The sequence below is a fragment of the Rutilus rutilus genome, assembly GCF_951802725.1.
Source record: "Rutilus rutilus genome assembly, chromosome: 4".
NCBI classification, from domain to species: Eukaryota; Metazoa; Chordata; class Actinopteri; order Cypriniformes; family Leuciscidae; genus Rutilus; species Rutilus rutilus.
Window position 1 is genome coordinate 38,363,135 of NC_140212.1, and position 12,945 is coordinate 38,376,079.

Sequence of the window (12,945 nt, forward strand, 5' to 3'; positions counted from 1 at the left end):
TTCCATCTGTAATCAATCATTTATAAAGTTAAAGGGTTAGTTCACCCAAAAATGAAAATTCTGTCAGTAATTAGTCACCCACATGTTGTTCCAACCCTGTAATAATAATACTAATAATACATTTTATTTATATAGCGCCTTTCCAGGGCTCAAGGACGCTTTACAATGAACAAGCAACAATAATGGCAATGGACAATAATAACAAACAAAAAAACAGTAGGTAGATGAGAGTAAAAGTACAGTAAAGGATAATTATCTAGACAGGGCAGCATACAGCAGAATACAATCAGACACATTGAAATGTAGTAAACTTAAGAATGGTGACATACAAAATAAGTGAGTTTTGAGCATAGTTTTAAATTCAGAAATAGTATTAACACAACAGAGTGATCAGGGGAGAGAGTTCCAGAGTTTGGGTGCAAAAACAGTGAATGATCCGTTTCCATTGAAGCTAGGCGATGCCGAGGGACAACGAGAAGGATAGAGTCAGAGGATCGTAGAGAGCGAGTCGGGATGTAGGGGTGGAGCAGGTTACAAAGAAACGGGCCAAGTTGTACAGAGATTTAAAAGTGAGCAGGAGGATTTTGAATTTAATACGATAAGCCACTGGAAGCCAGTGAAGGTCGTACAAAATTGGGGTGATATGGGCAGAATGCTTGGTGTGGTTAAGTATTCTAGCAGCAGAGTTTTGAATGTATTGCAATTTGGAAATGGAGCTAACAGATGGAGTTAATGGCATTACAGTAATCAAGACGTGATGTGACAAATGCATGGATGACAGTTTCAGTGTCTTACTGATGAAGGGACAGAGTTGGGCAATGCGACATAGATGAAAGAATGCTAATTTAGTGATAGAATTAATATGAGCCTGGAAAGTGTCACGTTGTGGGTTGTTCCTTGTTCCTGTTTCATGTATGTCATGTGATCCCTTGTTCAAGTCATGTGATCCTGCCATGTGTTCCCTTGTCTGATGTGTCATGTTGTCATTGGTTCATTGTTTCATTGTTCACAGGTGTCCCTTGTCTAGTCGTTAGTCTTGTGTATTTAAGCTCTCGTTTGCCTTGTGTCTTTGTCTAGTATTGAATGTTTCTAGTTGTGAATGTTTCTTGTAAGTTGCACTTGGGTTCGCTACATCTTGCCTCCAGTGGAATCAATCATAACAGAAAGAGAGAGTGGACTCAAAGATAAAACCAAGAGTTTTGTTTTGGTTTGGTTTGGTTTGGTTTGATGTGAGAGCCAGCAATCTCACAGGTGAAACTGGTAGGAGTTTTGCTAGTGAGTGACGGAGGTCCAGTAAAAATAATCTGTTTTGTCCATGTTAAATTTTAAAAAATTTGAATGAAGCCAATCTTTTATTTCATGCACACAAGCAGAGATTTTGTCGGTTGTGACAGATAGAGCAGGTGTACAGATAGTATATAATTGGATGTCATCAGCATAAAAATTATAATTAAAACCATGATGGTGGAAGATCTGACCAAGAGGTATTATATAAATTATGAAGAATAATACTGGCTCGAGAACGGATCCCGGGGGACACCTTGCTTCGGGGGGACACCTTGCTTCAGGGGGACAGTAGGTGAGTGAAAATCTTGAACTGAAATGTAGAATTGTCTGTCAGAGAGATAGGAAGAAATCCAAGAAAGAGCAGCACCAGAAATACCCACATCCGAAAGGCGAGATCTGAGTAGTTCATGGGAGACAGTATCAAAGGCAGAGCTGAGGTCGAGCAGCAGGAGTATAGACACAGAACCAGAGTCACCAGAAAGAAGCAGATCATTCAGTACCTTGACAAGTGCACTTTCAGTACTATGAAGAGGGTGAAAACCAGATTGGAAAGGATCAAAGAGAATATTTTCAACTAGAAAAGACTGAAGCTGGGAGGCAACAGTACTTTCCAGTAATTTTGCTATGAAGGGTGAGATTTGAAATAGGATGATAATTAGATAATACTGAGGGTGCATTGATGAAGTGAGAGATAGGTGCAGAGATAACTGAATGGCAGAGTTTCAGAAAAGGAGTAGGAGCAGGGTTAAGACGACAAGATGAAGGGTTGGATTTCAAAATTAGCTCAGAGACAGAAGATAGGGTAGTCAGAGAAAAGAAAGTCAAGGACTGACCAGATTGATTCGGCAAATATCTAATATTCGTAGGATCATTTCATTCGTCCTTCGGAAGAGACGTTAAACCGAGGTCCTGACTCTCTGTGGTCATTAAAAATCCCAGGATGTCTTTCGAAAGAGTAGGGGTGTAACCCCGGCATCCTGGCCAAATTTGCCCAGTAGCCTCTGTCCATCATGGCCTCCTAATCATCCCCATATGCTGATTGGCTTCATCACTGTCTTCTCTCCACCAGTAAGCTGGTGTGTGTTGGGCGTTCTGGCGCAATATGGCTGCCGTCGCATCATCCAAGTGGATGCTGCACATTGGTGGTGGTTGAGGAGATCCCCCCTTCCATGTAAAGCGCTTTGAGTGCCGAGAAAAGCGCTATATAAATGTAATGAATTATTAATTAATTATTATTATTATCATCAGAGAAGCACTGGTGGACGGCATCTGTCTTTTCTAGCAAGTGATTCAGGAATGAACAGCAAAGTTCATCTGAAGCTAGAGCAACCTGAGATGGAGGTTTGGTTAAGTTTATTTATTGTGTTAAATAATGATTTTGGCCTGTTGCTTGATTTGTTAATTGTGGCAGATACAAAACTAGAACGAGCCGAGTTCAGTGCTGATTTGTAATTTTTGACATGTTCAATAAAAGCTAAATAGTGAACAGTCAGGCCAGTTTTCCTGTTGAGACGCTCAAGCCGTCTACCTGTGGCCTTTAGGATACGAAGCTCAGGAGTGTACCAAGGAGAAGAATGGGCGGAAGGGACGCTTCTGGTCTTAACAGGAGCGTGTTTTTGTAAGATTGCAGAAATTATGGAGTGATAGTTAGATAATATCAGGGAGGGAGAATAGATATCAAAGACATCAGAGAGATTAGAAGAAGCAATGGAGGTACAAAATTATGCAGTATCAACAGCTTTGAGATTGCGGTAGAATATAACAGTCGTTGAACATAAGCAAGCTTAACCTAAAATCAAGAAGTTTATGATCAGAGATACCAGTGTCAGAAGCAGAGATGGAAGAGATATTAGCCCTTGATGTACAGATCATATCAAGGGTATGACCATGCGTATGAGTAGGAAAATTAACATGCTGAGTCAGATTAAAACATTCAAAAATATAAAGTAACTGATTAGTGTTAGAGCAAACCGCATCAACATTAATATTAAAGTCACCAAGCAGTAGAATGGGAAATGACAATGAGCAGGCAAGGGTCAACAGTTCACTGAGTTCAGAGAAAAAGTTGGACAGGACCTTAGGAGTACGATGGAGCAAGATAATAAGAGAGTCAGCCTGGATCTCCAAATCGTGAGAAACCAACGAGAAAACGTAAAAGTGCTTTACCAATGTCGCAAAATGAATGGCTTATCTTTCACACTTTCACATCAAATGATCATGAGCATCATCTTCTCAGCTCTCGCGCATGCGTCGTGAATCGCTTGCTGATGTATTCCTCGTTTTTAAGGCGCTCTAGATAAAAAGCATCTGCTAAATGAATTAATGTAAAATGTAAAAAGTTCTCCATTCACATACAAAGGATTGTATGCGAGTAGTGAATTATTGTCCGGATATTTTCCAACCAATAGTGTTCAACCACCCAGCAGCTGCAACTGCTCATTCACCTGATACTTATCACTGTAATAAATATACTACTAATTTAACTTCAAGACATTAATTCACATAAAAATGGCTGAATTCAACTTTAACTGAGTTCAACTTCACAAAATAACTCAGATGAACTGTTATACTAAAAGAATAAACAATAAAATCATAAAAAAAATATAACAACTTTGAATTCACATGTCTGTGAAAGGAAGCAGTTTGAAAGTTAAACAAAAACTACAGCTTGAGAATAGCTTTATTGTTAGCTCAATGCTTTTCGGCTTGTGCTCTTCAATGTGGTCATCATAAAACATACTGACGCTCTATTTGAAATGTTGTTTGCTGAATGTTTTATGATGACCACGTTGAAGGCCACAAGCCGAAAAGCATTGGTCAAACAATAACGTTATTCTATAGTCTACAAGTATTGCTACAGTTTTAACATCTTTCAGAGAGTTGTATCTTCACAATATTATTTGCACTGCAATTTCTTTTTATATGATGTTATGCGATTATAAATGTAAAACTTTAAGGTGTTCCAATCACAGTTCTTCAGTGCTTCTGGTTCAGCTTTTAAACATTTGTCTCAGTCACTCTTTGCTGGTACATGATGAATCGTTTCATGTGCCTTTCCACCGCCTGCACCTCTGTCTTCTGGGTAGTTTTACCTAAAAGTGGACAGAATTTTTTTTAAACGATAAAGAGTGCGTGCTGGAATTCCAATCCGAAGTTCTGAATCCTATTATCGGTATTTATGTCAGCATCTATAGTGCAAGTAAAATTATTTGCACTGTACCTATAAATAGAATTACATTTAATGTAAAACGACAACAACACCTGCCTCGTGCACTAGCCTCTGTGACAATCCTAAAAAGACGACAGGATTCTTCCAACGCTCCAGACCCCTCCACTGAACCTCGACCATCTAAAGGCGGGCGTACACTGTCTGTGCGATTTCAGTACGGTACCTACTCACACTGAACGAGTAAAGCCAAACCTCAGGATTTATGTGCTCACACTATACGGTCTGAACGTCGAGCTGCAACTTCACTGCTCACACTGGCCCTCATTTATCATTCTTGCGTAGAAACGGGCGTATATATTGGCGTAAGATTATGCTTACACTCCTCTCATCGCCTGATTTATGAAGCTGTGCGTACCTTTGAAATCCAGGTGTACGCAATACCTGCCCTTGATAAATGCCGCGGCTGAAAACGATCGTCATTAGAATAACACGCCCCTATATATTCAAGTCTCCGCTCCCCCAACGCCCTCATTTTACGCCATGGACACACGGAAGACGGCAAAAAAGAGAAACTTCTCCGACGTGGAGATCGAGACCATCACCAGGGAAGTGGAAAGAAATAAAATCGTTTTATTTGGGAGTTTAAAGAGTGGGATTAAAGGCGCCCACAAAAACAAAATATGGACCCAAATTACGAGTTCTGTTAATAGTGTGGGGGTTGAGAAGCGCACTCCAGCAGAGGTAAGAATGTTTTATTGCTTAATATAGACCAATAGTGATCAAGTTAAGCATGAGTTTTCTTTAATGCTTAATATAGACCAACAGTGATCAAGTTAAGCATGAGTTTTCTTGTTTATTGTAGGTGAAAAAAAAGTGGTCCGATATAAAGATCGCCACAAAGAGGCGCGTCTCGGCACTGAAGAGGAGCCAGAGTCAGACTGGGGGAGGCCAGTCGGATCCAAGCCTCCAGCTGACACCGAACGAGGAGCGGGTGGCAGCCCTCATCGGAACGGCGTCTTTAGAAGGTATCACCAGTGGGGGAGATACCGACGACATTCATGGTAAGTAAACTTAAATGTGATAGACCAATAAAAAAAATTAAAAAACACATATGTCCATAGTTAAATTATTTTATTTAAATTTTGCACTATTGTTTTGCAGATGATGGCACTGCAGGCCCCAGCGCCCTCAAGGCATCTCCCCCTCAGCCCATCCAGGAGCCTGAGCGTATCCTTGCGCCCCACCCAGAGCCTGAGCAGGTGCAAGCAGGGGAAGCCAAGGCCCGTCCACCAGCCTCACGTGCGCCACGGCCAAGGGTCCTGACGGATGAGGTCCTGGAAAGACAAACAGAAATTTGTAGACTACTGGTCGAAATTAACCATTCATTAGTGTCAATAAATACGACATTAAAGCAAATAAATAAAAAAAAAAAAAAAAAAAAAAAAAAAAAAAACGAAACCATGAAAACGAAGTCTGTGTTATTTTAACTTACCCTTAAAACCGCCGAACAAGGTCCCGTCTGAGCTGAACAGCTCCTAAAGCCGGTGGTGCTGCCCACTGCTCCACTGGCACTTCTGGGTCTGGGTCAAGCGCGTCAAATGGCACACGGTTCATCTCAGCCATGTTGTGCAAGACGGCACATGCCAAAATGATATTGCACACCTTCTTTGGCGAATAGAGCAACGTGCCCCCCGCGTGTGCCAGGCAGAGCCATCTACCTTTTAGGAGCCCCACGCAGCGCTCCACAGTGGCTCGTGTTTGTGCGTGCGCTTGGTTGAAGTTGCGCTCCTGATGCATCACGGGGTTTGGCACAGGGGTGATCAAAAAGTCCAAAAGAGGATAACCCCTGTCACCTAAAGGGGAAAAGAGAGGTTAGGAAACGAATATATTTTGCAAAATAAATGTGCTCTTAGTACTCACCTAAAAGATAACCATGACCCCTCAATGCGCCCTCCTGCAGCCGTCTGCGCACGCTGCTGTGCTCAAAAATGAAGGCATCGTGGGTGCCTCCAGGCCATCGTGCCACAACATTTAATAGGCAGAGTCTGGCATCACAAATAATTTGCACATTGACTGAATGATAATTTTTGCGGTTGATGTATGCGTAATCATTAACCGATGGTGGTTTCAGACGCACGTGGGTACAGTCAATTGCACCTATGACATTTGGAATCCCAGCAATCTCATAAAACCCCCTTTTAATCATTGTTTGCTGGGCATTGTCGTATGGGAATTGGACGTAGTGTGGGATGAGAGTCCTGATGGCAGCCAGCACGGATGGCAGCATGCGGCTCATGGTGGGTTGGGATATGCCAGACCTGTCAGCAATCTCCCGTTGAAAAGTTCCAGTGGCTAAGAACCCCAGTGTGGAGAGAACCTGGACTGGAACAGGTAAGGCCCTTGACCGCCGGGTCTCACGCTGGAGGTAGGGCTCCAGGTTATTGCACAGCTCCAGGAGAAGATGCCTTGGAAGACGGAATCTGCTCATCAGCCATTCATCTGATTCATTCAGAAGATCTCGCCTATCCTCAAATACTCTTTCCCTTCTCAAGGGCGCATATGCGTCTTCTAAAAGAGCCAGGTCAGCCATCATTGAGAATTGGTATAAGGTGGAAATCCAGTTTAAATAGCTGTTTGGATGAGCAAATGACCTATCACAATGCATTATTTTACAGCACGCGTTTTGAAACAATTAGCATTTAATTTTGTATCACGTCACATGTATTGGGGTGTACAATAGTGATGATGATGTGATGTGGAGTACCATTCATTCACATTAATTATTGCATGACAATTTGTAATATTATTATTATTATTATGATGATTTTTATTATTAATGACGCTTATTGTAATTTAGAAGAAGAATGTCGTTATTATTATATTTGTATTATTATTATTATTATTATTTAAAAGAAGAAGAATGTCATTTTTATTATTTTGTCAGTCTGAATAATGTTTTGGTCACTGAAAGCATATGCCTACAAATCAAATGCTTTGGTAAAGTCACACAAATTAATCATTGAAGTCCATGTTGCACAAAAATAAACATTGAAGTTTATAATTACTATGTTGTTTTTTTTTTTACAGTGGGTCATAATATATCATATCTTTTAGTTTGTCAGTGCGTTTTGTGGTGTTAGGAATTGTTTTTCTGCGCATTCCCGCACTCAAAACGTGCGTACACCTGAGCAGGTGTAGGATTTGAGCGTGCCGTACGCCAAAGTCCATATTGATAAATCTCAAAGTCACCGTGGTTTTGGGTGTACGCCAGGTGTACGCTGGAAATTTGGTGTACGCACTTTTGATAAATGAGGGCCACTATACGTGTGAAATATGCGCAAATCAGTGCGATAAACTCCTGTGCGAAATACTCAACATTCCCAGCTATCAAAATTATGTACTGAGAACGTTTTCCAAACGTTCCATTTTGGTTGTGGGAACGTTGATTTGAAATGTTCTAAAAACGTGGAAATGTCCAGTTTGCATAACGTTGCTGGAACGGTATCTTAAGGCTAGCATAACGTTGCTGGAACGTTATATTTAAGTTAGCATAATGTTCATGGAATGTTCTTTCCCCCAAAATTGTATTAACAATACAACATTCAAAGACCGTTTATTTGGAACATTCCAAGAACATTAAAATTTCCACTTTCTGTAGTGTTATAATGTTATTTTAAGGTTAGAATATTAGAATGATGCAGAAACATTATTCTTTTCAACTTTATTTTTTTTATCACAACCATGTCAATTACAAGTGCCCACTTTTTATTATCTAACTGCACACTTTTACAATTGTGAAATGATTTTCTTAAATTTGAAATGCTGCATTATAGCTTAAAAAAAAATATGTATGGTATGTATGTTATGTCTGTTATGTATGGTATGCATGTATGTTCAAAACAACATTTTAATGAACAGGAAACAGTGTTAAGTATTGTTTTGGTGCCAAACTAGCACTGCGGTCCAGTCTCTTCATGCTCTGTCTGTAAAGTGAACAGATTGACTGATGTTACTAATGGTGATTTTATTATTTCATAAACATTTAGTAATAATAACAGTATGGCTACTCCATAAATGTTAACCCTTAAAGGTGCTGTATGTAGGATCCAGCGGCCTCTAGCGGTGATGTTTCAGATTGCAACAACAGCGCTCGTGCTCGTTAAAAGCAATAAAGTTACAACTGTAGTCTTTCACATCAGATAACGTTAGCAAATGGTCGGCGTTAGCTGGCGAACTAATGATGTCTAACTTGAGCCAACTAAAGCACAAAATCACAATATATTTTACATGCTTTGAAGTATTGTTAGCTTACCTGTCCAAAAGGATGAAAGCCAACTCAGGGTCTGTTTAAACAAAGCGGAGGTCTCTCCATAATTCAAACGCTCTGCCAATGTTGATCCGTGTTTTCGTCCTGAGTCGATCCGATTGACGTTTGGCCTGACGAGCTTCAGCAGATAATTATTTATTTTTTTTTGGGAGTTTGGAGTTTGTGTTGGAGTCTGTGTTGTGCTGGAGGCAGGTCGTTTTTTGGTGTTATCAGACTCCATGTCGTTAGCTGCAGTGCATACTGTATATATAAAACGGAGAGGCTCGGGAGCGCGCATGCACGTCACATCCGGTGGATTTCGCAGAAAATCCGACCCGGAGACTTCACATAAAAATAGTAATACTGGCCTTCAGAGGTAATAGCAAAACGCGAAAAGTGGATCATTGTAATGTGTGATTACAACCCCTTCACAGACGGGCAATAAAAAAAGGATTCATTTTATAAAAAAAGTTACATACAGCACCTTTAAGTTATTTAGGCTTTGTGTACTATAAATATTAAATCACACAAAATTCAAATATAGCTTACAAATGTTATACAATGGAAAGGTTCAATTACACATTGTAAAGGATTACACCTGAAAATGAAAAGAAAACATGCAGGGAATGTTACTCACCCTTGAATCCCGATGAGTAGCGTAGGTTATAACAGACATAATAAGCAGGTTATGTTCATTGTGTTCTGTCTGCTGCATACTGACCTCTGTGCAGGAGACTGTGTGCATGTGTGCTGGCTTCAACAGGGACACTGTATTTCCCTCTACCGAACATACAGAACATAGTCAGCCATATTTAACTTTTTTTAAAACATTAGTAATGCATTGCACACGCATACCCAGTGTCACTTGCTTAGAGGAGCCAGCACCAGGGTCAGACAGTACAGCACTTGCAACCCCATCCATAATCGGCCGCCCCTTATTGTTACTCAGCGCCAACTCCTCCGCCACAGTGTAATCTTGAGGAGGTGGTCCTCCCCCAGTTTTCCTTATTTCACACTTTTTTCTGTTTGCTGCAAACAAGTGTTTGTGATTTAAATGTTCACAAAAATAATAAAAGGTTGCTGAAATACTCACCACTTTGAATTATATTTTTATATTTTGTCTTGATCTGCTGCCAAGACCGTTTGGAGTTGAAAACACTTCTATATTCTTCGTATTTCTGAAGAATAATCTCTCGCGGAAAAATATATAGCTCTCGCTCTATCCATATCGAACGCAATTGGTTGTTCAGTGTCGACGTCAGTCTTTTATGTGCACGCGCGTGTGGAGTAATCATAGCTTAAGGATCAAAGCCTGAGTTGACAGAGAAAGTCCCCTGGTATGGTACAGACCCCTGAACTTAAAAATAAATGTTTGTAAATGTATATTTTAATTCCTCTTATTGATATTCAGAACAGAACAAGACAAAATAAGCAAACTGTGGCATTCTTTTATTAACAACATTTATTGTAAAAGGCAAATGTAAATATATTTGTGACCCGCTCTGACGAAATGAGTCTGAAGTCACAACGTTCCATTTTAAGATATGAGCAATATCTAAATATATATTATTATTTTATCTAATATAAAAAATAAGAGAAATGTCGCTGTCAAAAGAGAGCAAAGTCGCCAAAGCGTTGAACTCACTGGAGGCTTCTAACCTAAGCTCTGCTGCTGGTCAGCAAGAGTGGCTAAGGCTAGTCAGTGATTTTTTGGATCTGGAGACGAATCCTCCTCTGATGACAGCGACAGCGAAAGTGACAGCCCTGTGGAAGAGGATCACGGCGATGATGAAAACGTTGAACAGCCTGTGACTGATGTCGGGAAAGTTAATAGGGTCATGTCTAGTTGTGAAGCAGTTAGTAGTGAGCGAGATGACGTGTTAGCAAAAATTCAGGGTTGCTAGATTGGGCGGTTTTGCAATCTATTTTGCGGGCAAAAATGGGTTTGGGCGGGTGGATAAAAATTGGGCTGGTTTCGTATCAGTTCGGCGGGTTTTTATTGCCGAAACACCGGCACTTCAGATCCTTCTTCCTGCGACCCAGTGTTCAGCAGGCAGCAGTCTCACTCACTCACTCACACACACACACACCCACACTACGTGCCCCCTAACCTCACAACAGACACTCCCTCCCACTACCTTCAGTGATGCACGCGCCCGCCCCTCAAACAAACACCACCACACTAGATCGTGCGTGGGGTTTTTAAACTTACTTAGCTAGCTGACTGACATTGCGGTTTCATGACACTCTCTCTGGGTCAACACAGATTTGAATGTTGCGATATGATTTTGTCAAAGGTTTAATAGACAGACGAAATGGAATAAGATCGCGTGGGTGTTTGAATCGAGATCAGTCTTAAAGATGAATCATGCAGCGCTATAACGACACATTTCATCCTGAAACGTTTTTGAAACGAAAGGTGCTAACTTCTGTCAACCTCATCTATAAGCAAGGGCAGATATAAAGCAATTTAATTTGAATTAATATCTGTAATAAAAAAAAAATCGATTTTAAAATCGTAAAAAAAAATTGCGATACCTAAGGTGAATCGATTTTTTTTCTCCCAGCCCTTATATGCATGTTTCATGTTGCCATTTGAAATAATTGAAATGTTAAAGTGGGTTATTTTTATGTCCATATATCCACTCAATGTTTTTATGTTACTGAATGCTTCCAAGCGACTTTTATTGACAATAAACAGACTCATTGATAGCCTAAGTTGATCGCATTATTTTCCGTAACATAATAGAATAGTCTGACTGAGGTGCAGCCTACTTTTGCGTTCATTTGATTGAATATTGTTTCTAAAATCGGATAGGCTAAGTCGAAAAATGGGTAATTTTAAAGCTTGTTAGTGATTTCAATGTGTTTAAACGAGAAACAAGCCACACAAAAAAAAAATTGTCGGTTTTTTGTGCATTCCCGGGGTTTTTGACGAGGTTTTGGGCTGGAAAACCTTGCTGGCATCTGGCAACCCTGCGTGCATTTTGCTGTAAAGGGTGTAAACTCAACGATGGAGAGCTGTGTTTTCGGTCATTTGATGAAGATTTTGTTTATGAGATACGTCTGTCTATGGCCTCTCTCACCGAATACGAGAAAGACCTGGTCCTGTTGGGGAAACTGAGTTGCCACTTTCACAATTCCAAGATGACAAGATGCTGAAAGAAGAAAGTGCAGCAAGAGCGTCAGCACTGAAGGACATACAATTACGTTAAAGGGGTCATATAATGGTACATGCACTTTTACAAGTTGATTGTACTGAAATGTGTGTTGGCAGTGCCTGTACACAACCATCATAAAATGCTAAAAATCCATCCAGTGTTTTTTTTTTATCTTCTTATATGTCTCAGATCAAGCCGTTCAATTTTGTGACGTTACAAAATCGACACCCCTCCCACGATTGTTGATTGACAGCAGCGTTTCAACACAGACCCGCCCTCGCTTGTGAGCGAGCTGTCTGTCATCATAGTCCGCGCGTCATTGTTGATAGGCTGAAGCACTGTCTATGAGCAGAATGGCGTCTAAGCGATTGTGGTGTTCTGTTCTTGGGTGTAATAAGGAACACAGCAGTCATTTTGATGTTCCTAAATCTGAACCGCTGAAGACGCAGTGGATGAGTTTGTTTTCGAAGGGAATATTCCCCACGATCAAAGTCAATGCTTTCATGTTTGCGCGAATCATTTCACACACCAGACTGCTTTACAAACGAGGGTCAGTTTGTAAAAGTGCCTTTTAAATTATTTATTCAAATAAAAACTTTAAAATAATTTGAGCTTCAGCCTGGTTTAATAGCATTTATATATGAATGTCTTTGGTCAAATTAAGCTGTAAAATAAATAGTTTATCCCTTTAAATGCAATGGATTTTGAAAGATATCAACAAAAAATGGGCAAAAAACTTAAAGCGATTTTCTCAGGTTTTCAATTGGAAAAAGAGGGCAGACGACCATAATTCAAATGTGTATATATTTACAACCATTCAAGGTATGACTTTGACTGTGATATCATTTGAAATCTTATGGTCTCCTCTTTCCATTAATAAATGAAATTTGGGTCACTGTGACTCATTTTGCTGGATCAGGTCACATTTATTTAAAGCAAAACTGGAAACCTCTCTCCTTCAGCATGAATCCAATTGTTTTTAACTTTGTGCTGCAACTTTTAGTTTCTAAACTATTAATTTT

The 12,945-nt window shown here is 40.1% G+C and overlaps 1 protein-coding gene and 1 long non-coding RNA gene across 2 annotated transcripts in view; one reads left to right on the plus strand and one right to left on the minus strand.

The window, feature by feature from the left end:
• LOC311289261 overlaps positions 1–12,945 on the plus strand; it is a 153,254-nt gene that overhangs the window by 21,264 nt on the left and 119,045 nt on the right. The gene's annotated exons all lie outside the window — the stretch shown is intronic.
• On the minus strand, positions 5,583–7,154 carry LOC311289147 (putative nuclease HARBI1). The gene is made up of 3 exons (XM_084406903.1): positions 6,377–7,154; positions 5,949–6,309; positions 5,583–5,790 (listed from the first exon to the last, which is right to left on the minus strand). Exons 1-2 carry the CDS (start codon positions 7,119–7,121, stop codon positions 5,951–5,953), a joined length of 1,104 nt encoding a protein of 367 aa, XP_084263029.1. The 5' UTR covers positions 7,122–7,154; the 3' UTR covers positions 5,583–5,790; positions 5,949–5,950.